The sequence below is a fragment of the Salmo trutta genome, chromosome 14 (genome assembly GCF_901001165.1).
Source record: "Salmo trutta chromosome 14, fSalTru1.1, whole genome shotgun sequence".
Lineage (NCBI taxonomy): Eukaryota > Metazoa > Chordata > Actinopteri > Salmoniformes > Salmonidae > Salmo > Salmo trutta.
The window spans coordinates 75,137,404-75,165,225 of NC_042970.1; the positions used below are offsets into that span (position 1 = coordinate 75,137,404).

Sequence of the window (27,822 nt, forward strand, 5' to 3'; positions counted from 1 at the left end):
GTGTTTGTACATGATAGATTGTTGGTGTTGTGGACACCAAGGAACTTGAAACTCTCGACCCGCTCCACTAATGGGGGCCTGTTAAGCCCGCCTTTTCCTGTAGTCCACGATCATGTCCCCAGTTGGTCAAATTTTTGTTTGTTTACTCTTCTTGTGGGGACTTCTAGTTAAACACGTCCACACACACACACACACACACACACACAGACACACACACACACACACACACACACACACACACACACACACACGCACGCACACACACACACACACACACACACACACACACACACACACACACACACACACACACACACACACACACACACACACACACACACACACACACACGCACACCTGTAACAGATTTCCTGCAGGATTTCTGTAGGACTTTTTGTAAGGGTTGATTTATTATTGATTTATTGATTTGTTTGCTAAAAACAGATCTTTGGTAACTCAATTTATTGGGGATAGAGGAGAACTTATTTTGAGTTCTCAAGCTTCTCACAACAGTTAGTGATAGTTTGTCGCAAGTAGGCCTATCAATATTTTTTTTATATCACCTTTATTTTTTAACTGTTCATACAGAGTGGTTAGAGTAGCCATGGTGATAGATTTCTGTCCTTTTGTTTTCATGCTGACTGACAGAATAAGGTGAGGTATTGGAGATATTAGTTTCTACACAGCTCATTTTACGTGACCAAATGTCCTCTCAGCACTTCACTTCACTATCCATCTTTACCTGTATGCGTCCCAAATGGCAATCTATTCCGTATATAGTGCACTAGGTTTGACCAGGCCAGGGCTTTTCCATGGGGAATAGGGTGCCATAAACCCTGGTAATCATTTCCATTGACTGCCATTGAGTTCAGGCACCACCTGGTGGAATTCTGGTGCCACTGCAGTGTTTTTATGACCGAAATTACACCCCATTTGTTTTTGCTTTTAACCCTTCCCTTATGTCCCGGTTCAATTTGAGTTAGAAATCACTAAAATACTATTTTACATAATTTTTCCATCATGACCCTTCATCCACTTTCCTAAGGTTGTGTCTCAAAGGTGTAAAACACGTAACAACAACAAAAGTTTGACCCGGTACCGGAATAGTGACATCCATGATGTTCTGGGTCAATTTGACCTGCAATTTTACCTTGGGTCTATATAACTTTTTAAAAGGTTGTCCTAGAAACAAGCTGAGGCGGAGCAACACTGATCTTAAGTCAATTTGAAGTACATTTGACCTTTGACCTTGACCTTTGTGCTAGAGACAGGTGGTATTCTGTGCAATAAAGATTTATCCATGACGATCATAAAGGATCTAGGTATGATTTCCTTGTGATGTCCAGAGGCCGAGGGATAGTGATCTGAAGTTGGGAAAAAAATTAGCTAAAAATTTCACAAATGTCATAATTCCATTGATTTACGGCTTTGGTACAGTAATCAAACATTTGGCTCCCAATTTTGAACAGTTGGTCCATCAACTCATATGACACATTCTTAGCTACTGGAGAAAAACAATTTGTAAGGTTAAAATCATGTATTATTTGTAAAGTTAAAATCCTATTGATGATCTAAATGACTTATTGTACTTATTGTAATGGTGTAGGTTGAACCAAACATAAGGATTAAATACCTAATATTATGTAAATCTGGTTTCTGTGTCTCAGACAGATGTGGAACCTTGCAGGGATGTGTGTGTGTGTGTGTGTGTGTGTGTGTGTGTGTAAAGATGGTTTAAAACCACTCTGTGTGTTTGGCCTGGCTAACACTCCTTCACAAAGTAAGAAGCATATCAATTTTACATTATTGCTGGGGACAGGACGTTCCCTCAAGAATGTAGGCCCTACCCTTATTGGATGAAACATAAATTCGGTCTATTTTTTGTCTTTCTTTCTCCCTCCTTTTTCTCTCTAAAGAATTGACACAAGAATCTCGGTCGTCAATGGGATCTGAAGCTACAAGGATAAAATACAACTTTAATGACACTTTGACATGCAGCATATTGAGGCAAAGCTATAACAACAGGAAGAGAAGGCTACAGCCCATTTAACTGGCATCAATGTACAAATGCGTTCTTACACAGCAATGACATACTGCACTGACAACGAAGATAAGCTGTAGTTTAGAAATGACAATAAAATACAATACAATAGAAGAAGGCTGTAACTGACTGCTGGTAAGGAGCACAGAAATCCAGACCCTTTTGAAATGACAATAAAGACAATAGAATAGAATATTATGCTGTAACTGATCGCTGGTATTTTTCCTCCTTGTCTACGGATGAAGAAGAAGAGAAAAACTTGAATAAATAAAATAAACAAACTGGCAAACAAAACGAAATAAAACAAACTCTTGTTTATATTTCCCTGTTTTCATTCGGAGTTAAATAATAACACTTAGGAAGAAAGGAGTCTCTGATTTAAATAGTTTAAAAACTTGTTTCCGTTTTTTTTTCTCCAGTTGGATTATTTCTAATGGGCCTGCAAGGTTCCCATTTGCTTCATGTGGCTTCAATCCCACTTTTTCCCCAGCTGTACATATTTCCTATCCTCCACCCATCCTCCACCCCATCCCTCTCTCCTCTCTTCCCCGTGTCCAGTCCAGACAAACTCAGAAGTGGAGTCACCCCAGTATAGCCTCTGGCTTCGGCCTCCCTCCTTTTTTTCTTCCTTCCTTTACTCCCCGTCCTCTTCTCTCCATCCATCCCTCTCTTCATCTCTCCTCCTCAATCCTTTCGCCAGCGGTTCTTGGGTTTTGCCTCAGGCAGTGGGGGTGGAGGGGCTGGGGCGGCCTTGGCTGGAGTTGGACTGTCTTTCTTGCCCAGGCTAATCAGTAGGGCAGGGAGCTCCACAGTGATAGCTTTCTCTATCTTGTCAATCAGACAGCCTGACGACCAGGAACAGAGGGAGGACAGCTGTTTAAAGCCTGATGGAGGGTTGATGCCAAAGAAGTCCTGGTAGGCCTCTTTGTCTGGCAGGTCGAACTTGCTCACCTGCAGAATTGGAGAACGCACAAGTTCTATACATGTTATAAACACGTTATATACATGTTAGTTAGACACACATTAGATGCACACATTATAGACATGTTATATGCACATTACTCACACACATTATATACACATTGTACACATTACATGCACATTATACACACACTTTGCACACCTTAAACACACGTTTTATACATATTCCATACACACATTACACACACACACAATCCATGACACCCACAACCCCTCCCCCCTCCCTACACACACTCTCACTTACATTGGTCTTGGCCAGGATGGACTTGAAGATGTAGAACTTGTCAGGGTCTGAGACGATGTCCCTGAACACCTCGTCGGGGTCGCTGAACCAGCCCAGCTTCTCGTGGTATGTATGGAGGTAGCGATCTACCAGCAGGGCGTGGATCCTGACCCGGATGGCGTGCTGGCGGATGAAGGCTATCTTGTTCTCCAGCTGGTTTTCAATGACCTGAAGATAGAAGAACAAGGAGATTATTGTCAATAGAAGAGGTGCATAAAGATGGCGTCCCCCATGCACTTATCACAAATTCCTCGTTTTGCTAAATTGCACATCGCTCTCCATGACTCTTTTGTTTGCATGGTCATTAGCACAGTATACATGATTCCAATTTTAGCTTCAAGACGCTGGGACTTTGAAAAACCGAAGAAAAAAAGTAGATTGTGCTGATTTACTGGCACATTGAACCAAATACGCTCCGTAGTTTCACAACTCAGTGGATAGTGCTAAACAATGACATCACATCTGAATTCTGACATCTTTATGCACGTTCGCCATTGTCACAGATTTGAGGTGCTTGGCTCAAGTGCACAACGGCAGGAGATGGTAGCTTCTCGACCAGCAAGGTCTCCTCCCGTATGAAAAGCCATGGGCTGGTGTGTGAGTGTAATGTGTTTGTTTGTGTGTATTCTGTAATGTCTGTAGATGGTTGAGCTTCACCTGGTTGAGGTCTTCGAGCAGTGAGATCTCCTCCCGTATGAAGAGCTCTCGGCTGGTGTCGGCTGCGTATTCTGTGGGCCAGAAGGAGCTGACGTAGACCCGGGGAGGCTCTGTGGCGTTGATGAGAGGAGCCATGGACCAAAACAAGGCACCGTAGACACGCATCAGGTCCTGGGAGGACAGGCTGTCTGCCTTGTTCAGGATGATGCGGATCTGGGACTCTCGGCCCTAGAATGAATGAATTAATGGATGGATGGATCAATGAATGAATGAAGAAAACAGAGTTTAAAAAAGGTTATTAAAGTGTTATTAAAGTGCTAGGCAAAAACTGATTGTATATTGGGCAATCTAAGGCACTTCGTTTGCACCATAGACATATAATTACTAGAATGAGAAAGGAATGTACTCTTTTGTAATTTCAGTTGAGTTGACAGTTGATAAAGTAAAAATTGAATGCTGAACTTACTACTTTTGCTTCCAGCTTTACTCTTATTGGTACACTCAATATGGCTGCCGGTCCACCCAACCCTTCCGTTCTAGTAATTCTATTTCTATGCTTTACACTTCTTTACCTTCATCTGTTTGAACAGCGTCGCCAGCTCCCCGCCCACATCCAACTTGGTGGGGTCAAACATCAGGAAGATGAGGTCAGCACGGTCAATGAACCACTGACACACCTCGCTGTAGGGGTAGCCTGGAGGGGGAAGGAGATTGACCAATCAGAGGCTGTTTTACTCAAAGGTGTGGTAGTATACAGTGAGTTAAGTATTTTCATCATTCCATTTTTGTGAATTTGTAGGTGTGTGTGTTGCATGCAGTGTGTTACCATTCTGAGGATGTAGGACACAAATAGTTCAGGTGTGTGAATGGTTCTATGACACATTGTGTGTGACGAGTGTGTGTGTGTGTGTGTGTGTGTGTGTGTGTGTGTGTGTGACTGTTAATGAATCTCTGTCTGTTCTCCTCCCACCTCTCTCCTGCTGCTTGTAATTGCCACTTCACAGCATGTAACAAATATCTAAAGAGTGTATATGATCTAATACACATGGCTGTATATGAGAGGTTAGTGTGTGTGTTCTCCTCCCCCACCTCTCTCCTGCTGCTTGCGGTTCTCAATAATCCCAGGCGTGTCCACCAGGGTGACTCTCTCCAACAGTTTATGGGGCATCTCAATCCCCACCAGCCTCTCCAGGAACCCCTGGCCAAACCTCTCCAGAGGGGAGAAGGACCTGGAGCTGTCGGCTGCCATCACGATGCCCTCCACCGAGCGGAACTTGTCACCATGCATCACCACTGTGTACTCAGATGTAGTGGGCTCAGCACCTGGGAGAGAGGGAGGGAGGAAGAGGGGGGAGATAAGGAGGAAGAGAGGGTGGATAGAATGTGTAAGAGAGAGATTAATATGAGCAGCTATCCAAATAGTTAACTAGAAAAGGAAGCAGTTGCATTGAGGCATGTTTGTATTCCTGAGAGAAGTGGACTGGGAAGAGTGCAATAGATGACAGATCAGTAGTAGATAGACAAGATGTTGAATAGAGTAAATGATAAAGTGGAAACCTTGTCTGTGGTGTAGACTGGTAAGGGGTGAGGGCTTTAGAAATACATTTGATTGATTGACTGATTGTCAGAGCAGAGAATTAATCAGGAGTTGGTCTGGTGAAACTCCAGGCCCAAGCTATGCGACAGGTGCTCTTACCTGTGTAAAGTTGTTGTGGGGTACCGTGCACGCCCAGCAGGTAGTTGATCATGGAGGATTTGCCTACAGACCAGGGTCCCAGGAACAGTACCATGGGCTTGGAGGTGATCTCTGCATCTAGAGGGAGGAGAGAGAGAGAGAAGGGGGGGGTCACTTTTGTAGACTGTCAATGGTACACTTTGTCCCACAAAGGGGCATTCATTGCATACATCATGGTACTATGGATGGAGCCCTCAATCTCTAACAAGCCTGGGTTAAGTGAGGCCTGGTCGCCCACACAAAGGTGTATACATATGCTGAGGCATACAAAGTCACTTTCTGGAGAGCTCCTGGGTGCACTCGATTACTGGCAGGTGTATATGCAGTTAATTAGTTTATTTATGTTTAATTGATTTTCCAGTTTCTTCAGGTGAAGACACCAGAGAATTTAGACTAAGCTGGCACACAACTGTGTATAGTACTGCCCATTTGCCTGGGGAAACCCCATTGCTAATGACAATGTCTACAAGGACTGTTGGTAACTAGACTTATGCCTGTCGGTTTTTTCTGGGGAAATGTAGCATTTTGTTGTTCTTTGTGTAACAGGTTGGTAATGAACAGAAAGCTAATAGCTAATGGCTAAAGGCTAATATGCTAATACTAATAAACAAATCTGAACAATGCTAACCAGGCTAAAGGCTAATACGCTAAGACAACAGGTCAGTATAAAACAGATTGAAAATGCTAATAGCTAATGGCTCAAGGCTAATGCTAAGTGGTTGGACAGGCTACCTGTGACCTCGTGAGCTCTGAGCTCGTTGTACTTGTAGGCCGTCTCCATGGGCTTGATGGCTGAGTGGTAGATGTGCTGCAGCTTCTTCATAGCAGCTGGAGAGGAGAGAGGGATGAGGAAAGAAAGAGGGGGCGAGAGGAGTAGAGGAAGAGAAGAGAGAGGGATGAGAGGATTGAGGGGAGAGGATGAGGGGGAGAGAGGATGAGGTGGAGAGAGGAGAAGAGGACAGAGGGAGATAGAAGAGAAGAGAGGGATGAAGATAGGATGATAGAGGTAGAGAGAGGCAGAAGTAGCAAATATATTTTTTTAAAGGGTGGGAGAGAAGAGAGGAGACGATCCATTTTGTATGGTCATGGTAGTCATTGTATTGGAATGGAAGGCACCATGAATGAACTAACCTGACTCATGGTCATGGTAGTCATGGTAATATAATGGAAGGCACACACACGTACACACACAGCCACGCACGCACTCACACACACACCCACCCACGCACACACACTCACTACCATCCAGTCCACACCATGAAACAATTTCCACAGTAATCTTAGCAGAAAAGGCCCAGTAGATTTCTCAATCCCTCCTGTTCACATATAAACACATGACCACATGACCAGAGTTTTTCCTGGTCAGCTCATGTGGTCCCCAGAAAAATCAGGGTATTTTTCACAATTAATCTTTTCTAGATTTCTTGCGTCCTCTCTTCGCCTACTTCTCAATACACAATGGAGAAGAAGGTCCAAGGTCCCTCCCCTTGGACCTTCTCCTCCAATACGAGTGAGGAGGTGGTGAGATCAAAATGGAAGGAATCGAGGAATGATGAATTGAGAAAAACTCAAGGCCTTACTTGTAACTCTTGTTTGCTCCTTACCTGCGAACTCAGGCGCGGATTCAGCAGAAACCAATTGGAGCATCTCATCGATGTGGGAGCAGTCTCTGAGCTTTGCTGCCTCCTCAACCACTGCTGATTGGAGGAAAAGCCTATCAGTCAACTCAACTATGAGGTCATCAGACCAAGGTCGAATCCAAACTTGACATATCCATATCCCTGACTCAGAAAGTAGAATTTCCCTGCATTATCATGATGATGTACATTGAGGATACAAAACATTAGGAACACCTTCCTAATATTAAGTTGCACCCCCCACCCCCCTTTGCCCACATCGATCATGGACTCTATAAGGTGTCGAAAGCATTCCACAGGGATGCTGGCCCATGTTGGCGCCAATGCTTCCCACAGTTTTGTCACGTTAGCTGGATGTCCTTCGGGTGGTGGACCATTCTTGATACACACAGGAAACTGTTGAGTGTGAAAAACCCAGAAGCGTTGCAGTTCTTGACTCAAACCGGTGCGCCTGACACCTACCAAACCCCGTTCAAAGGCACTTAAATCTTTTGTCGTACCCATAAACCATCTGAATGGCACACATACACAATCCATGTCTCAATTGTCTCAAGGCTTAAAAGTCCTCCTTTAACCTGTCTCCTCCCCTTTATCTACACAGATTTAAGTGGATTTAAAAAGTGACATAAATGAGGGATCATAGCTTTCACCTGGTCAGTTATGTCATGGAAAGAGCAAGTGTTCTTAATGTTTTGTATACTCAGTGTATGCTTGTAATACACAGTACAGTGTGCATACATGCTTGTCTGTCATGTAGAATAGGGGGATCCTGTCAGCTCTATTCATTACATTTATATCTGCAACTTTTCAGGTAGCAAGATATCATGTTGAACAGATGTGATTGTCTGTCATCTAGAACTGGGAATCCTGTGAGCTCTATTCATTACATTTCTACCTAAATGTTGCAGAACATTCAGAAAGAAATGTAAAGAAATGTAATGTGTAGAACAGATTTAACTGTCTGTCATGTAGAACTGGGAATCATGTGAGCTCTATTCATTACATTTCTATCTGAACGTTTCACCTTTGATCTCCCCTGAACATGACACTAATTGACTTCCTGCCATGACAATAGAACACTGACTGACCACAGCATCTGTTGTGTGGCTCTGCAGCCATCCGTCCATGTTGTTATATCAGTGTCCATATGCTCATCTATCTATCTCTTCCCTTCCTCCCTCTATGTCTGTCCTTTTTATTTCGGGCCCAGCTAGGGGTTATTCCTGATGCCACCTTTAGCCACACATATCAGGTTCTGGGGCATGGCACGGGCCAGGGAGAGAGGAAGGGATGGAGGGAGGGAAGGAGAGGAGGGAGGGGGAAATGAGGGAGGGAAAGTGGTTAGAGAGAGGAGAAAGAGAGAATGAGAGAGAGATGGAGGTTTAGAGATAATGTAAGAGCCAGACCAGATCCTATGTCTTTTATAGCTGGTGTCAACACTACGGCACCAAATGGCAGAGAATGTCAGTCTCCTGATTACAGTAGCACTCGCTCATCATGGCTTTGAATACACTTGAGTTGACACTGTAAAGTTGACAGTTGGCTCTTAAGAGCCAAGAGTGTATTCTTAAGAGTGTATTCAAAGCACTGTGAAGAAGAAAGGGGGGAGATATAACAGGATCCTGTAACCCCATCTCTACAATCACATTTAGTATAGAAATAATAAATATCCACACATTGATATAAACAAACAAGTTTGTTTCCAAATTGTTTGGACAATAACGTTTTTCTCGTTCAAATTATAAATTCTAATAAGGCAGTACTCTATACCTTTTGCTTGTGCCTTTGGAGGTGCATCCTCCACTGTCTCCTCAACAACAGTCGCCTCCTCCTTAACAACAACAACAGGTGCCTCCTCTTCCACCACCGCTTCCTCCTCCAAAACAGCTGCCACCTCGTCCACCAGCTCCTTCTCCTTCACTGCCTCCACAACCACCTCACCTGCTTCTACAGGTTCTGGAGCGGCTTCCGCAGGTTCTGGAGTAGGTTCCGGAGCAGCTTCCTCTACAACAGGCTCTGGTTCTGGAGCCACCTCCTCGACCACCATCTCTGGCTCGGGTTCAACCACTTCAGGTTCCACCACAGGTTCAGACACTAATACTACTGCCTCCTCTACTGCCTCCTCTACTGCCTCCTCGCCAACCTCCTCAATCGTTACCTCCTCAACAACAGGTTCCTCTACTGCAGGTTCTTCTATTGTTTCCTCTACTTCCTCTTTAACTACCTCCACTCCCTCCTCCATGGCCACAGCTTCCTCAACTGCTTCCTCTTCCTCTATAACCTCTTCTTCCTCAGCTTCATGTTCTACCTCAACCTCGTCTACAACCTCTTCTTCAGCCGAGGCAGCTTCCTCCAATTCTTCCTCCTCAGACGAGGCAGCTTCCTCCACTCTCTCCTCTGATGCTTGGACCTCCTCTGAAGTCTCTGCAGACTCCACAGATTCTTCCTCAGCTACCACCTCCTCAGATGCAGCCTCCTCCTCCTCGCTCGCCAACTCCTCCATGGGGACCTCCTCTGTGGAGGCTAGGGGCTCCTCTTCGGCTGGTGTAGCAAGGCTTCGTGGGGGGTTACAGGACTGACACACGGAGCCTGGGGCCGGGGTGTCGTTGGAGGAGCTTTGGCCTCCATTGTCATCTGTAGAGTCACAGGAGAGGTCACAGGAGAGCGGCACGTGGAGATGCAGCTCATCGGGGCTGGAGGCCTCCACCACTAGGTCTGCAGAGAGAAAGAGAGAGAGAGGTGAGTCTGTTAATGATAAAGATGTCAGTATAAAGAGAGTGAAGGGTTTAGGTCTGGTAATCACTGAACGGCCATGTTAGAAAAGACAACAGCGAGCAAAACATAGGGGGTGGCAGGTAGCCTAGTGGCTAGAGCATTGGACTAGTAACCAAAAGGTTGCAAGATCGAATCTCTGAGCTGACAAGGTAAAAATCTGTTGTTCTGCACCTGAACAAGGCAGTTAACCCACTGTTCCTAGTGCGTCATTGAAAATAAGAATGCGTTCTTAACTGACTTGCCTAGTTAAATAAAGGTAAATGAAATAGGCGGTGAGCTAGATGATATTGAGCGTATCCACACATCATCATTTTGCATAAGGAATGGGCTCATTCAGTTCAAAGTTTTGCACTGTCTCCATTACTCAAATGACAGATTGGCAAAAATATACCCAAATGTTGACCCCAAGTGTTTGAGATGCCACCAGAGTCCAGCGACTGTGGGACACATGTTTTGGTCATGCCAGCTTTGAGGCCTCTGGGACCGCATTTTTGAGGCATTCTCACATATGTGTAATACAACTGTTAGCCTCAACACGGTCACTGCCATTTTTGGGGTACTTCCCCGAGACCAGAATGCTCGCTGCTGGCTCGCCGTCTTGTTCTCTTCACTGGAAGTCTGCAAAGTCGCCCCCTTTATGCAGCGGGTTAAGGAGGTGGTGTCATCTCTGCCTTTGGAGGTTAGGTACACTGTGCATGAGCCCTGACAAAAGTTCTACTTAACCTGGTCCCCATTAATACAGTACCTGGAGAGCCTGTCTTTTACTTAGTGTAACTTGCATATTTTGGTAAGCAGTCATATCTGTTCTAGTGACCATTTGTGCTGATAAGAATTTTTATATAACTTTTTTTTCTCCATTGTTTTTGTTTCTATTACTGTTTGTTTCTGTTTTTCTTTCCCATTTAACTTACTTTTATAGATGCCTTGGTGGGTGGGTGGTGTGGAGGGAGGGAGGGAGGGATTGAGTGGAGGGAGGGGTGGATTGAGTGGAGGGAGGGAGTGGAGGGTGTGGAGGGAGGGGTGGATTGAGTGGAGGGAGGGGTGGATTGAGTGGAGGGTGTGGAGGGAGGGGTGGATTGAGTGGAGGGTGTGGAGGGAGGGGTGGATTGAGTGGAGGGAGGGGTGGATTGAGTGGAGGGAGGGGTGGATTGAGTGGAGGGAGGGAGGGAGTGGAGGGTGTGGAGGGAGGGGTGGATTGAGTGGAGGGAGGGAGTGGAGGGAGGGAGGGAGTGGAGGGTGTGGAGGGAGGGGTGGATTGAGTGGAGGGAGGGAGTGGAGGGTGGGGAGGGAGGGAGGGAGGGTGTGGAGGGAGGGAGTGGAGGGAGGGAGGGAGTGGAGGGAGGGAGGGAGGGGTGGATTGAGTGGAGGGAGGGGTGGATTGAGTGGAGGGAGGGAGTGGAGGGAGGGAGGGAGTGGAGGGTGTGGAGGGAGGGGTGGATTGAGTGGAGGGAGGGGTGGATTGAGTGGAGGGAGGGAGGGGTGGATTGAGTGGAGGGAGGGAGTGGAGGGTGTGGAGGGAGGGGTGGATTGAGTGGAGGGAGGGAGGGGTGGATTGAGTGGGGGGAGGGAGGGGTGGATTGAGTGGAGGGAGGGAGGGGTGGATTGAGTGGAGGGAGGGAGGGGTTGGGGTTGTGTTGTTTTTGTTGTTATATCTGAAAATCTATAAATAACGTTTTTTTTAAAGATCATGGTTTGATTTCTATAACTTTCTAGAAGTTCCAGTTCAAAGAATAAAATTGGAGACCTCTAACACTCCTGTATTGATTTGACACACACGGAGCCGCATTAAAGGATTTATAATCATCATGAGGATGTGGCAAGTTACAATTTGCTTTTGAATGTCCGATATTTTGAAAACTTGATTGCTGAACTTCCTCAACGGGGAACAATGAAGAAAATACCCAAATATAGCTTTGTAGTGGATTACTCCTTTAATATTCTGGTAAAGCACAGACCCATTGGCTCCAAACATCTTACTGGTTCAACATACATGTACAGACATTACGGATAAACCCAATTGCTCTCTTCATCCAAAATAGACCTTATTCATCACACTGGACACTTTCACAGCCACTATTTATTTTCCTGCATCAACGCCTGTCTGTCCAGAACAGACTTGGTGTGTGACTGTGTGTCCAGAACAGACTTGGTGTGTGACTGTGTGTCCAGAACAGACTTGGTGTGTGACTGTCTGTCCAGAACAGACTTGGTGTGTGACTGTGTGTCCAGAACAGACTTGGTGTGTGACTGTCTGTCCAGAACAGACTTGGTGTGTGACTGTCTGTCCAGAACAGACTTGGTGTGTGACTGTCTATCCAGAACAGACTTGGTGTGTGACTGTGTGTCCAGAACAGACTTGGTGTGTGACTGTCTGTCCAGAACAGACTTGGTGTGTGACTGTCTGTCCAGAACAGACTTGGTGTGTGACTGTGTGTCCAGAACAGACTTGGTGTGTGACTGTCTGTCCAGAACAGACTTGGTGTGTGACTGTCTGTCCAGAACAGACTTGGTGTGTGACTGTCTATCCAGAACAGACTTGGTGTGTGACTGTCTGTCCAGAACAGACTTGGTGTGTGACTGTCTGTCCAGAACAGACTTGGTGTGTGACTGTCTGTCCAGAACAGACTTGGTGTGTGACTGTCTGTCCAGAACAGACTTGGTGTGTGACTGTCTGTCCAGAACAGACTTGGTGTGTGACTGTCTATCCAGAACAGACTTGGTGTGTGACTGTCTGTCCAGAACAGACTTGGTGTGTGACTGTCTGTCCAGAACAGACTTGGTGTGTGACTGTCTGTCCAGAACAGACTTGGTGTGTGACTGTGTGTCCAGAACAGACTTGGTGTGTGACTGTGTGCCCAGAACAGACTTGGTGTGTGACTGTCTGTCCAGAACAGACTTGGTGTGTGACTGTGTGTCCAGAACAGACTTGGTGTGTGACTGTCTGTCCAGAACAGACTTGGTGTGTGACTGTCTGTCCAGAACAGACTTGGTGTGTGACTGTCTGTCCAGAACAGACTTGGTGTGTGACTGTGTGTCCAGAACAGACTTGGTGTGTGACTGTCTGTCCAGAACAGACTTGGTGTGTGACTGTCTGTCCAGAACAGACTTGGTGTGTGACTGTGTGCCCAGAACAGACTTGGTGTGTGACTGTCTATCCAGAACAGACTTGGTGTGTGACTGTGTGTCCAGAACAGACTTGGTGTGTGACTGTCTGTCCAGAACAGACTTGGTGTGTGACTGTCTGTCCAGAACAGACTTGGTGTGTGACTGTCTGTCCAGAACAGACTTGGTGTGTGACTGTCTGTCCAGAACAGACTTGGTGTGTGACTGTCTGTCCAGAACAGACTTGGTGTGTGACTGTCTGTCCAGAACAGACTTGGTGTGTGACTGTCTATCCAGAACAGACTAGGTGTGTGACTGTGTGTCCAGAACAGACTTGGTGTGTGACTGTGTGCCCAGAACAGACTTGGTGTGTGACTGTCTATCCAGAACAGACTTGGTGTGTGACTGTCTGTCCAGAACAGACTTGGTGTGTGACTGTCTGTCCAGAACAGACTTGGTGTGTGACTGTCTGTCCAGAACAGACTTGGTGTGTGACTGTCTGTCCAGAACAGACTTGGTGTGTGACTGTCTGTCCAGAACAGACTTGGTGTGTGACTGTGTGTCCAGAACAGACTTGGTGTGTGACTGTGTGTCCAGAACAGACTTGGTGTGTGACTGTTGTCCAGAACAGACTTGGTGTGTGACTGTCTGTCCAGAACAGACTTGGTGTGTGACTGTGTGTCCAGAACAGACTTGGTGTGTGACTGTCTGTCCAGAACAGACTTGGTGTGTGACTGTCTGTCCAGAACAGACTTGGTGTGTGACTGTCTGTCCAGAACAGACTTGGTGTGTGACTGTGTGTCCAGAACAGACTTGGTGTGTGACTGTCTGTCCAGAACAGACTTGGTGTGTGACTGTCTGTCCAGAACAGACTTGGTGTGTGACTGTCTGTCCAGAACAGACTTGGTGTGTGACTGTGTGTCCAGAACAGACTTGGTGTGTGACTGTCTGTCCAGAACAGACTTGGTGTGTGACTGTCTGTCCAGAACAGACTTGGTGTGTGACTGTGTGTCCAGAACAGACTTGGTGTGTGACTGTCTGTCCAGAACAGACTTGGTGTGTGACTGTCTGTCCAGAACAGACTTGGTGTGTGACTGTGTGCCCAGAACAGACTTGGTGTGTGACTGTCTGTCCAGAACAGACTTGGTGTGTGACTGTGTGCCCAGAACAGACTTGGTGTGTGACTGTCTGTCCAGAACAGACTTGGTGTGTGACTGTCTGTCCAGAACAGACTTGGTGTGTGACTGTCTGTCCAGAACAGACTTGGTGTGTGACTGTGTGCCCAGAACAGACTTGGTGTGTGACTGTCTGTCCAGAACAGACTTGGTGTGTGACTGTGTGCCCAGAACAGACTTGGTGTGTGACTGTCTGTCCAGAACAGACTTGGTGTGTGACTGTCTGTCCAGAACAGACTTGGTGTGTGACTGTCTGTCCAGAACAGACTTGGTGTGTGACTGTGTGTCCAGAACAGACTTGGTGTGTGACTGTGTGTCCAGAACAGACTTGGTGTGTGACTGTCTGTCCAGAACAGACTTGGTGTGTGACTGTGTGCCCAGAACAGACTTGGTGTGTGACTGTCTGTCCAGAACAGACTTGGTGTGTGACTGTCTGTCCAGAACAGACTTGGTGTGTGACTGTGTGTCCAGAACAGACTTGGTGTGTGACTGTGTGTCCAGAACAGACTTGGTGTGTGACTGTGTGTCCAGAACAGACTTGGTGTGTGACTGTGTGTCCAGAACAGACTTGGTGTGTGACTGTCTGTCCAGAACAGACTTGGTGTGTGACTGTGTGTCCAGAACAGACTTGTTGTGTGACTGTGTGTCCAGAACAGACTTGGTGTGTGACTGTGTGTCCAGAACAGACTTGGTGTGTGACTGTGTGTCCAGAACAGACTTGGTGTGTGACTGTGTGTAAAGCCAAGAGCAGATTGAATACTCAACACCCTCAACACCCTCTCAGATTGCTACACTCAGATTTCAGCTCCTTGAATGGAGATGCTTAGGCCTGCTTAGACTATTTGAGGGGAGCAGACCTAGGTAAAGACAACCCTGTAGAGACAGACTCCGACAACAAACCCTGTGCAGAAGTCATATTATTACGTGTTAAAATGATGGGAACTCTGTTCCTACGCCTTCTCTCACAATTGTACCCTGGTTTATATAGCATAACCTGGAGTAGCTTAGACTGCATGATTGTAGACGGTGAAAAATCGGGCCTAGCGACAGTAATGTACATGTAGCCATGGATAGTAAGTAACCGCTGACACAGAATAACTAGGGGACCCGAGTTACAACCCCAGGTCGTTGCACATAAACATGACAGTGTGTACTCACTAGGAATGTAATATTGGTGGGTTATAATGCTGACAATGACCAGAGGAGGCGATGAATGGGCATAGCACACACATACACACACACACACACACACACACACACACACACACACACACACACACACACAGGAGGTGATGACTGACCGACCACGAGCAGTAAATTGTTTACTTGTGAATCAGAGCCAGAATAGGAAGCCCATAGAGAACACAGAGAGTCCCATTTGTGTACCATGGACAGTCACACGGGTACAAAGCTTTCCGCCTTGACCCATTTGATCAATGTGTGTGTTGAGTCAGATGCGACTTATTTTAAGTCTGAGGATCTCATTTTTCACATCCACATTTAACATTGACATTGGGCCGGTAGAAGACGCTAGCGTCATTCTTCCTGTCTGTAAGTCGAGGATTAGAAAGAGCAGAAACCATTAGATCAAATCCATCATGTGCATTGGTGTGTGTATACGTTTGCATACACAGTCACAAACACCTATGCCACCATAGGTTAGCCTATAGCTTAGCTATTAGTCACTAGCTGCTAGCATTGGTCAGCAAGATGTGCCACCTCTTCTCAGAAGAATAGAGAATCACACAGCACAGCTGAGAATCACACCTAAACACCTGAGTCATCATCACCATACAACTACGTTAGCCTTTAGCTTAGCAATTAGCTGCTTGACGATAGCAATGGGCAATGAGACTGCATGTGCCATGTTAGCCGTTTGCTAGCAATTAGCCTGTTGGCGCTAGCCGTGAGCAATGCAGCTCATCTCAGCCAACTTTTGTCAGCTATTGAAGGTGAGAATCACACTGCAGCTGTCCATGCCATGGATACAACCTGATCCATGCTGCTGCCTTGAAACATGAACCTGCAGACATACACACAGGCCATACACCACCATACTTTGTCTCCCACTGTGCCCCACTACACATCCCACTACAGACCGTCCTAACAGGCCTGTTAAGACCTCACAGGTTGGTATTTAGCCAGTTGGGGACATGTGTGACGATGTATGTTCCTTTGTGGTCCTTTAGGTCCATGGCATCCCCACTTAACTGTTTAGGGAGTTTGTGTAACATGGAAGGAGGGTGCCTCTGTATGTTTTGCCATGGCAACTGTAAATAAAGATATTTTGGAGCTCTATAACTTCAAGCCTGGGTCTTCTAAAGGCCACAAGTCTGTATTAGCCATGTGAGCTAAAGCCTAGGCATTCACTAGGGGAGCTAACAAGAGTCTTCAGGTCCCAGGCATGGTTTTGTAACCTGACTGATATAGAGTCTTATAGGCCTTTTAGCTGAAGAAATGACCCCTCCATTAGAGTTTCCTGTTGACCTGAACTCATCTAGCTGCTGAAAGCGGACAGAGGATACAGTCCGTATTCTGAAGTTATGTTTTTTCAGTCTACTGGTGTAACTATTCGCGGCATGAGTTAGCCTCGGACGTCCAGGCTTTGCTCACATGGCCTGTGACAGAGGCTAGGTATTCGTTACAAACCATCAGCTCCACATCCTCTGCGTCAGTCAGATAGCATTACTTTAAAAACGGGGATGTAAAAAGCCACCGTCTGTGTACCAAATGGCACCCTATTCCCTACATATGTGCCCTGGTCAAAAGTAGTGCACTAAATAGGGAATAAGATGCTCCGTCACACTCTGGTAAAGCCTGAAAGCACATGGATTTCCAGGGCTCTGATCACAGATCTCCCCGGACAAGGAGAGGGCATCACTGATCTATGCGATCGGTAAGCAGTGTCCTATTCGGCAAGAGTGTAGCGCAAGTAACATTAAAAAAGCATCTGCTAAGTTACACATTTAGTTATGTATGTATTTAGGCCCACTCCTACAGCATATTTGTCCTGCAGCACCAGTCTGCCACAGAAAGGGGGCGGTAATGGGTTATAAAAAGAACCCGAGAGGTGTTTCTCTATCACCCCTGGCATTCAATGTAGCCTTTGGCTCGCTGACCCCCAGTCATAAACAGTCTCCCACCGACTTAAGTGTACCCTGGGTGTCCCTAATTAAATAAAACCAACAAGATGGGGGGGGGGGTGAGAGAGAGAGTGAGAGAGAGAGAGAACGAGAGAGAGAACGAGAGAGAGAACGAGAGAGAGTGAGAGAGAGAGAGAGAACGAGAAGGAGTGAGAGAGAGAGAGAGAGAGAACGAGAGAGAACGAGAGAGAACGAGAGAGAGAATGAGAGAACGAGAAGGAGAGAGAGAGAGAGAGAGAGAGAGAACGAGAAGAAGAGAGGGAGAGAGCATGTGTGTGCTGAAGGTGGGTGGATGGGTAAAGGGTGTGTGTGTGTGTGTGTGTGTGTGTGTGTGTGTGTGTGTGTGTGTGAGAGAGAGAGAGAGAGACAGAAACTTGGAAGGCAATGTGATTGGAAATACAGAGGAGCCAAATGAAGTGCTCACTGCCGCCCTCGCGGATTGGATGGGCTCCATAGACATAGTGCGACAGCGTCGTCAGTCGTCTGCACAGTTACATGAACGTGTGTACAGACGGCAAGAATTCTAATGGTGTAACGTTGTCAGGTTACCAGCATGGTAACAGGGTCATTCAGGGTCACTCATTAACAAGTGACAGTTTGTTTGTGTATGTTGACTTAATATATATTTTTGAACTACTTTGCCCTTTTAGGGCCACTATAATCATTTAATGAAGATTCTGTGGTAAGAAATGGAGCTAAGCAATAGCAATAGTCGAGACAGTTATTACTTAAACCGACCAAATTTCAAACACAATGAGTAAGTTAAAGGAAATTAAAAGATTTTGACTTATATCGAAATGTTGATCCCGTTTTCAGAAAAATGAAAATGTGTTTGTTGATACAGGCATTCCACGGGATCGTATTTGGTAGTTAGTAGCAGCCAAGTAGCTTATTGAATTAGAGTTAACATAGTTAGGGAGACGGAGGGATGGAAAGAGGGCTGGAGGGAGGGAAAGGAGGGATGGGGTAAGGGAGAATGAAGAGACTCCATATGGGAATGATCGCTGGGGTTTTTCCCCTAAGCTTAGATAAAGATCACTATAAAAGTTCAACAGCAGTGAAAGAGAAAGAGAGAGAGAGAGAGAGAGAGAGAGAGAGAGAGAGAGAGAGAGAGAGAGAGAGAGAGAGAGAAAGGGGGACTTGTCAAGATTGTTCTAGCAATCAAACAAATACAGCACAAATAGGCTGTTGCATTGAAATGCTGTTATTACACAGTTATGTAACACCGGACAGTGAACCTGGTCCTGGTGGGTCTCCAGACCCAAGGCCCTGCCCTGGCAGTGTGAGTACCCAGGCAGAATACATCACAGTGGGGATGGAGTGGGACAGGTGCCTGGGTTCTACTGGTCTCAATCAGGGATATGAATAGATCTACAATGAGTCAGATAGAATGGAAGGCAGGGAGGGAGGGATTATTCCATTGCTATATTCCACAGGAGTGACGTTTTCCTTCCCTGATGATTGTCACTGATTGTCACCGGCCTTGACGACAGCCTTATTGCACATATGCACAGCAACGGGCAGGGTTTCCCAAACTGGGTCCTGGGTCCCCCCCTGAGTGCGTGGTTTGGTTTTTACCCTAGCACTTCACAGCTGATTCAAAGCACCAACTCATCATCAAGCTTTGATTATTGGAATCAGCTGTGTAGTGCCAGGGTAAAAAACTAAACTTGCACCCAAGGTGGGCCCCAGGACTGAGTTTGGGAAACCCTGTTCTAGGGGGCTGTAGCTCTATCACTATCACTATGGATTTCCATCGCGGCATCCATATAGGGACAGCCATGATCAGCGTGTACTGTCCAACAGGCAGGCTGCTACTGAACACTGCTATAGTCTGTCCTATAGCATCCACTTTGTACCAGCGTGTGTGTGTGTCCTGTTATAGCACTGGGGGCTTTCCCTACACGTGGACTACTGTCTAGCTACAGCTGCAGTTTATCTAGCTATGTAGACACAAATAGGTTTGCAGAACTACAGAGAAATGGCTTTTGCATTTAGAATATCAAATGCATGGACTACATTGTACATAGTCTTTGGCAAATCCCACGGAACCCTAATTGCAGATTGTGTGTGTGCGTGTGTGTGTGTGTGTATGTGTGTGTGTGTGTGTGTGTGTGTGTGTGTGTGTGTGTGTGTGTGTGTGTGTGTGTGTGTGTGTGTGTGTGTGTGTGTGTGTGTGTGTGTGTGTGTGTGTGTGTGTGTGTGTGTGCCTGCGTACTGTGTATGTAGTAAGGGTGCAACCAGACCCACACTGGCAGTGGGTGTGCCTATAAGTCTCTATGGTGTTTGTATGGTGTCTGGTTACAGCAGCACACTCACTAAGGCTCCAGCCACCTGACTAACTACAGAGGCCTGGAAGGTACAGGGATTAAGTGACATCAAGGACAGGCAAGGGTACCCCCCCCCCCACACTGGTGTCACTGCTCAGCAACACTGACATTTCCACCCACAGCCAACACACCCTTCTGATGTACTAGCATAGGTGTGGCACAGGAGGCTGCTGAGGGGAGGACGGCTCATAATGGAATGGCATCAAACACCTGGACACCACATGTGTTTGATATATTTGATAGCATTCCACTTATTCTGCTCCAGTCATTACCACGAGATGTGTGTGACAGTACTGGACACATACTGTATTATATATCAGCATTATATGCACAAGCAGCATTCAACTTCTCACTTATCATTCATTCAGTCATTGATTCAGCGCACACTGACAGAAATGTCATCCTCTGTCTCTTCCTCGCTCTTCCTCCACCCCTAATGCATACATTACATTCAGTACCTTCGGAAAGTATTCAGACCCCTTGACTTTTTCCACATTTTGTTAGGTTACAGCCTTGTTCTATAATTGATTAAATATATTTGTTTCTCATCAATATACACACAATACCCCATAACGACAGAGCAAAAACAGGTTTTTAGACATTTTGCTAATTAATTAAAATAAAAAACAGAAATATCACATTTATATCAGTATTCAGACCTTTTACTCAGTACTTTGTTGAAGCACATTTGGCAGCAATTACAGCCTTGAGTCTTCTTGGGTATAACGCTACAAGCTTGGCACACCTGTATTTGGGGAGTGTCTCCCATTCTTCTCTGCAGATCCTCTCAAGCTCTGTCAGGTTGGATGGGGAGTGTCGCTGCACAGCTATTTTCAGGTCTCAACAGAGATGTTTTATCGGGTTCAAGTCCGGGCTCTGGCTGGGCCACTCAAGGACATTCGGAGACTTGTCCCGAAGCCACTCCTGCATTGTCTTGGCTGTGTGCTTAGGATCATTGTCCTGTTGGAAGGTGAACCTTCACCCCAGTCTGAGGTTCCTGAGTGCTCTGGAGCAGGGTTTCATCAAGGATCTCTTTGTACTTTGCGCAATTCATCTTTGCCTCGATCCTGACTAGTCTCCCAGTCCCTGCCAACAACAAACATCCCCACAGCATGATGCTGCCACCACCTCCATAGGGATGGTGCCAGGTTTCCTCCAGACATGACTCTTGGCATTCAGGCCAAAGAGCTCAATCTTGGTTTTATCAGACCAGAGAATCAGTTTCTCATAGTCTGAGAGTCTTTACGTGCCCTTTGGCAAACTCCAAGTGGGCTGTCATGTGCCTTTTACTGAGGAGTGGCTTCCATCTGGCCACTCTACCATAAAGGCCTGATTAGCAGAGTGCTGCAAAGATGGTTGTCCTTCTGGAAGGTTCTCCCATCTCCACAGAGGAACTCTAGAGCTCTGTCAGAGTGACCATTGGATTCTTGGTCACCTCCTTGACCAAGACCCTTCTCCCCCGTTGCACAGTTTGGCTGGGCGGCCAACTCTAGGAAGAGTCTTGGTGGTTCCAAACTTCTTCCATTGAAGAAGTACCCTTCCCCAGATCTGTGCCTCGACACAGTCCTGTCTCAGAGCTCTACGGACAATTCCGTTAACCTCATGGCTTGGTTTTTGCTCTGACATGCACTGTCAACGGTGGGACCTTATATAGACAGGTGTGTGCCTTTCAAAATCATGTCCAATCAATTGAATTTACCACAGGTGGACTCCAATCAAGTTGTAGAAACATCTCAAGGATGATCAATGGAAACAGGATGCACCTGAGCTCAATTTCGAGTCTCAAATCAAATGGTCTGAACACTTATGTAAATAAGGTTTCTCTGTTTTTCATTTGTAATACATTCACACAAAAAAAAATGTTACCTGTTATCGCTTTGTCGTTATGGGGTATTGTGTAGATTGCTGAGGATTTAAAAAAATGTACTGTATTCCATTTTAGAATTAGGCTGTAACGTAACAAAATGGGGTGAAAGTCAAGGGGTCTGAACACTTTCCGACCTGCGGTCTCTATGACATCGTGTCAGGACAAAGTTGTATTGCTACATCTCCATGACCATGTTCTCATGATCAGCCTTTCATACACTTTTATCACAAACCCTCGTATAGGGTCTGCACTGCAGCCATTGCTATTTCCATTCATGCAAAGAATCTGACTTTCATATGTCCCCCTTGCCCTCTTTCTGAGCAAATGAACATGCCCATCAACAGTAATAAAAACTTGACGGACTAATTTGTTTTCTTCTTCTAACCTTAATGTATGTAATCTTACCTGCAGCGACCAGGACAAGCAGGGAGAGCAAGCAGGACACAGAGACCTGTAGAGGCTTCATTTTGGCTGCCAGGGGCCTCCCCCTTCTACCAGCAGTTATATATACCCCTCTGGAGAAAGGTCAAAGGGCGTGCCAAGGAAGGAGGGGCCTGGTAATGTCACAGGCAGCAACTACACCCACATCAGCCATTCCGTGTCTAAGTAGAGGGGCCTGGGTTGCTGGCTAATGGGTAACATAATGTCACACAGCAGCAACTGCATCCACGTCTGCCATTTTGTGTCAAAGCAGTTGCCCTGGTTCTATAAGGGGAGAGAACAGACGGGGAAAGGTGTCAGGAAGTTTCACTGTTCGTAGTGGGAAACCCTCTTTTCACGCCACTTCGACACTGAAATCACTTTTTCGTAGCAGGTTAGGAGAACTTACACTGATGGTTAGGATAATTAACGTAGCAGGTTAGGAAACTGAGGTCAAGGTTAGGAAAAGGGTTAGGGAAAAGTGGCGTGAAAAGAGTGTATCCCGTTCGTATTGGTCACTAGTCACCATAGGGCGGTTTCCCGGACTTAAGAGCCTACTGCTGGACTAAAAAGCTGACTCAACAGAGAATCTGAAAGTAATTTTTGCTCCAGGAGTAGGGTTAATCTCGGTTCAGGAATTGAGGTTAAATAGGTCAGGATGAGACAGAGGCGGATACAGATTCTAAAACAAAGAAACCAACTTCTCCATATAAAAAAACGAGTTATAGTATAGCAAAACGTTTCCATTTGAGATTTGATTAGCTGTTCTTACAGAGGCAATACTGCTGAGTCTGTGCACTTCTATTTTGATTCGAAAGTACAACAGACTGAACATAATTCAATTATATAAATAATGTATTTTGGGAAAGGAAAGGGGGATACCTAGTCAGTTGCACAACTAAAATGGGACATAACTTTTTTGGGTTTATGGTTTAAACTAGCTGCCACCACCTCGTTAATCTAGCGGAGTTGTAACCCTAAACCTTTACAAGATTAAATAAGACTAACACCAGGGTGCTAGGATGAACAATAGGACTAAATCAAATCAAAACAAACTTTAAATGCACTTTGAGTGAAGTTAGGGTTGATCCTATTCTTTGGCTTTGATTCTTGGTTGGGATGGAGATGTGAATCCAACATATAAATCATTAATTTGTAGACAAACTGGAATTTGGTGACAACCAAACACAATTCAGTATCACTTTTGCAATACAGTAAATAGGCTATTAACTTGTCGACAAGTTAACAGATGATATGTTGGATTCACGTCTCCAAATAAACCAAACATTTTATTTAGATAATAGGATTAAACCAGTGGTTCAGATAAAACTATCCAAGCATTAGATATCCTTTAAATCTCTGAGCTGTCAAGATAGCAGTTAACCCTGAACAACAAATGCTTCCCGGGCGCCGATGACGTTGATTTTCCCCACCAATGGTTAAGGTTAGGATTGGGGAGCCGACACTGATCCTAGAACTGTACCTAAGAGAAACTTCACCAAGCGCTCCAACGTTAGGGGATTCTAGAATTTTAGAGCCACTTAAACAGCACCACCTGGTGGACAAAAGTGGAAAATATCAACTTAGAATAAATAGGTGACGCTTACTTTAATGAATTTACACGTACTTAAAGGTCCAATGCAGCCGTTTTTATATCAATATCAAATCATTTCTGGGTAACAATTAAGTACCTTACTGTCATTGTTTTTATTTAAAATGTTTAAAAAATAAACAAAAATAGCTTTGCGAAGAGCAATTTCTCAAGCAATAATTTATTTATTATATATATATATTTAAATTTATTTATTGAATATCAATATACTTGCAGTGAAGCCGCTTAACAACTACATCATACCAGTCATCCAACAGATTCCCATTCAGAGCGACACACAGACGCATCCAGGGTCAATGCACTGGTCAAGGGCACGTTGACAAATCTACCACCAGGCCAAAAAACCCTCCAAGATCCCCCCACAGTTCCCCAATAGCTGTCCCTCAACCATTCGAGACCCCTCCAACAGTCCCCCCCAAGAAGACAAAAATAATATAAAAATACAATTAATTCCATTCCCCAACTGTATATGTTTGTGTGCATGTCTGGCACTATTACATGTATGTGTGTGTTCTTGTATGTGTTTATTTGAATGACAGTGTGTGTATATGCATGTGTACAAACACCTGCATGGCATCAGCCTCAGGCAAACCGGCGTTAGTTGTAAAAACACTCCCCCACAGTTTTTTCAACTTTTGCCTTTGACCATCATTCTATCTCCCGCACAGCAACTCCACTCCCACTTGTCTCCAATTCCACATCCCAACCCTCAGCTTCCCTCAGCCCATCCCATCTATCTCTGGAGGCCACCCACTTCGGGTTTCTACGCAACACATATCTTTCAACTATGCTGGGATGTTTAACATAAAATTTCAATCTATCTAATTGAAAAGAATCCACAGATTGCGAGTTGAAGATAAATACTTTTACTAAGAGTATTAGTATATTAGTAATTGACTGACCCGGTCTCTCCAGATCTCCTAACAGTACTATTTCTAGGGTCAATTTTAGATCAATGCTATGCATTTTCAGCCATTCCTGAACCTGAGACCAGAAACAGGCTACCTGAGGGCAATACCAAAATAAATGGTCTATTAATTCTGTATACACACAACAAAATCTGCAGAGCTTCGATGACTTTATGCCCCAAATATTCAACATTTTGTTGGTGGCAAGAATTCTATATAATAATTTTAGCTGAAAAGCACGAATCTTGCTTTGTTTTATATATCAACTCATAAACCCTGTACCATGGAATCGGTATATCAAAAATCTCTTCCCAACTATTTTGCAATCTGTATGGCACAGTTGTCAACATCCTGGTCCTCAAATGAAACTGGAATACTTTCCTATTTATGCAATTTTTATTCCTCCGCCGGTTTTGATCCTTTATATTGGGCAGACCTTCTTGTACAATTCTGATAACTCCATGAAGGATATAACTCAACCATTCCAATTTACAATATCATTTAAGAACAAAATACTTTTCTTTCCCATAAATACAGGTATTTTATCAACCAGCACATTTGAGTTCAGCCATAATATTTGCTGTAATATTTGTTCTATCTTTTCAGAGGGATGAAATTGAAATTGTAGCCATCTCTGCAATGCTTCTTTGAAAAAGAGAGATACTTTGAAAAAAGTATAATTTTCAATTAATCAAAAATGAGACATGGCAATCTGCACAAAGGCAAAAAGGCAATTTTTAAACAATGGATGAGCTTTTCTTAGTAATCTACTTGAGAACCATTTAGGGTTCAAATAAAACTTTTGAATGAGTGAAGCTTTTAGAGAGAGGTTTAATGCTTTTATATTTAATAATCTCAACACACCCAATTCATATTAATTATATAGATTGGCACACTTTATTTTGTCTGGGGTTGTTTTGTCTGTTTTTTTGCTTATACGATTTGAAAAACAAATCATCAGGAGTAGGCTGCGCCATAAGTAAGTGACTAAACTGAGACATGACTTAGGAGTTAATCAGGGCAATTTTTCTATAAATAGACAAGTACCATAAATAGACAGACACCTCTCCATGGTTGCAGTATCTTGTCTATTTTTACAAGTTATCTATTGAAATTCATTGTGGAGAGCTTATTTATATCTTTCGTGATATGAATACTGAGTATGTCTACTTCACCATCAGCCCATTTTATAGGTAAACTGCAGGGTAAAGTAAAAGTTGTATTTTTTTAAAGATCCAATACGTAATATTGTACACTTATCATAATTAGGTTTTAGTCCAAAGAGTACAGAAAAATTATCTAGATCTTCAATGAGACATTGCAGGGATCTAGTTTGCGGACTTAATATAAAACTTGAGTCATCGGCATACATGGACACCTTTTTTTAAGCCTTGGATTTCTAATCCTCTAATGTTGTTATTGGATCTGATTTTAATAGCAAGCATTTCGATGGCCATAACGAATAGATATGGTGACAGCGGACACCCTTGTTTAACTCCTCTTGACAACTCAAAACTCTCTGAGAAGTAGCCGTTATTTACTATTTTACACCTAGGGTTGCTATACATTATGTTTACCCATTTTATAAGAGAATTACCGAAATTGAAAAAATCCAGGCATTTATAAATAAAATCCAGTCTTACTTTATCAAATGCCTTTTCAAAATCCGCTATAAATACCATTCCTGGCTTCTTATATGTTTCATGATATTCTATAATTTCTAGTAGTTGTCGTATATTATCTCCAATGTATCGTCCATGTAAAAAACCTGTCTGATCAGGATGAACAATACCTGGGTATTACCCTTTTAATTCTGAGTGCTATGCATTTCACTAGTATTTTTGCATCACAACATTGAAGTGTAAGGGGCCTCCAGTTTTTTAGATAGACTGGGTCTTTATATTTGCCATCTGGGTCTTGTTTTAATAATGGAGAAATCAGACCTTCCTGCTGAGTACCTGACAGACTACCATTTCTATAGGAGTAGTTAAAACAATCTAACAATGGAGCTTTTAGTATATCAAAAAATACTTGATATACCTCTACCGGTATGCCATCAAGCCCGGGGGGTTTTCCAGACTGAAAGGATTTAATAGCCTCAAAAAGTTATTCCTCTGTAATTTGGCCTTCGCACTGATCTTTCTGTAAATTTGTTAATTTTCCATTTTTTATATTATTTGGAAAGAATTCCTTACCATAATCTTCATTCAGTGGGAGAGGATGAGACGGAAAAGAACATCTGCCTAAAATAATGATCTTCCTCTTTTAAAATATAATTTGGAGAATCATAGATGACTCCGTCTTCAGTAACGAGTTTCTGCAAATTATTTTTGTTAGCGTTCCTGTATTGGAGATTCAGAAAGAATTTTGTGCATTTTTCTCCATATTCTATCCAGTTTGCTTTATTTTTGTAATATATTACATTAGATCGTTCTTGAATAAGTTCCTCAAGATCTTTTTGTTTTTGCTCTAACTTATTTTGTATCTCTTTAGTATCGTTTTTATTGCTATCTACCTGTACTGTTAGTTAATGCATTTCCCTTGTTAGTCAAGCAAGAATGTTGCTAGGACTGTCTGGGAGGGGACTTTTCAAAACAGATCTTACACTTAAAGGGCATTATCATCATTTTCACAGTATTATTCCAACATCAGTGTGGAAATATAGAGTACCAGTCAAAAGTTTGGACACACATACTCATTCAAGGGTTTTTCTTAATGTTTACTATTTTCTACATTGTAGAATAATAGTGAAGACATCAAAACTATGAAATAACACATGGAATCATGTAGCAACCAAAAGTGTTAAATCAAAATATATTTTATATTTGAGATTCTTCAAAGTAGCCACCCTTTGCCTTGATGACAGCTTTGTACACTCATGGCATTCTCTCAACCAGCTTCATGAGTTAGTCACCTGGAATGCATTTGTTAAAAGTTAATTTGTGGAATTGATTTCCTTCTTAATGCGTTTGAGCCAATCAGTTGTGTTGTGACAAGGTAGGGGTGGTAAATAGAAGATAGCCCTATTTGGTACTTGACCAAGTCCATATTATGGCAAGAACAGCTCAAATAAGCTAAGAGAAACAACATTCCATTATTACTTTAACACATGAAGGTCAGTCAATCCGGAAAAATGTCAAGAACTTTGAAAGTTTC

The 27,822-nt window shown here is 44.2% G+C and overlaps 1 protein-coding gene across 4 annotated transcripts; it reads right to left on the reverse strand.

Annotated features, from left to right (window-relative positions):
• Positions 1 to 1,938: 1,938 nt before the first annotated feature.
• On the reverse strand, positions 1,939 to 22,209 carry LOC115147401 (sarcalumenin). 4 transcript variants are annotated; one of them, XM_029689638.1, is made up of 10 exons: positions 22,132 to 22,209; positions 9,276 to 10,049; positions 7,302 to 7,391; positions 6,430 to 6,525; positions 5,659 to 5,775; positions 5,052 to 5,285; positions 4,535 to 4,656; positions 3,963 to 4,190; positions 3,267 to 3,473; positions 1,939 to 2,992 (listed from the first exon to the last, which is right to left on the reverse strand). In XM_029689638.1, the coding sequence occupies exons 1-10, from the start codon at positions 22,190 to 22,192 to the stop codon at positions 2,726 to 2,728; spliced, it is 2,196 nt and encodes a 731-aa protein (XP_029545498.1). In that variant the 5' UTR covers positions 22,193 to 22,209; the 3' UTR covers positions 1,939 to 2,725. The 4 variants fall into 4 exon arrangements, with proteins under 4 accessions (XP_029545498.1, XP_029545497.1, XP_029545496.1 ...); XM_029689637.1 differs by having other exon boundaries at positions 7,302 to 7,394; XM_029689636.1 differs by having other exon boundaries at positions 9,105 to 10,049.
• Positions 22,210 to 27,822: the final 5,613 nt, after the last annotated feature.